Source organism: Penaeus monodon, chromosome 30, assembly GCF_015228065.2.
Source record: "Penaeus monodon isolate SGIC_2016 chromosome 30, NSTDA_Pmon_1, whole genome shotgun sequence".
Classification (NCBI taxonomy): domain Eukaryota; kingdom Metazoa; phylum Arthropoda; class Malacostraca; order Decapoda; family Penaeidae; genus Penaeus; species Penaeus monodon.
In genome coordinates, this window is record NC_051415.1 from 34,497,065 (window position 1) to 34,497,374 (window position 310).

Below are 310 nucleotides of genomic sequence, written 5' to 3' on the forward strand. Positions count from 1 at the left end.
TACCGGGTCCGTGGCCACCTTCGCCTGCCATCCTTGCAACGTGAGGACGCGGAACTTGACCTCCTGACCTGGCTGGTAGAGGTACTTGTCCGTCTGCACGAAGGTCAGGTTCCGGTTCCTCGAAAGCAGGATGTCACGCGTGTCTTCGAAGTCCACCCCGCCCGCACGCCCACTCACGCGCAGCTTGCCGTCGAACTGATCTGCCTCGGGAAGGAAAACCTCGTAGCAGGTCTCGACGCGTCCTGCCGAGGGAGGGTCTTGTCGGGCTTACGAGTAGATGCAGAAGGGGCGGAGGGAGGGGGTGGCAGGG

At 63.2% G+C, this 310-nt stretch overlaps 1 protein-coding gene across 1 annotated transcript in view; it reads right to left on the reverse strand.

Moving 5' to 3' along the window:
- The window catches only part of LOC119592746 (alpha-1-inhibitor 3-like), a gene marked incomplete at its 5' end in the record, with an annotated part of 26,706 nt that overhangs the window by 24,408 nt on the left and 1,988 nt on the right, over positions 1–310 (reverse strand). The window contains 1 exon segment of the mRNA XM_037941681.1: positions 4–242. Coding sequence (XP_037797609.1) covers positions 4–242 — 239 coding nt within the window.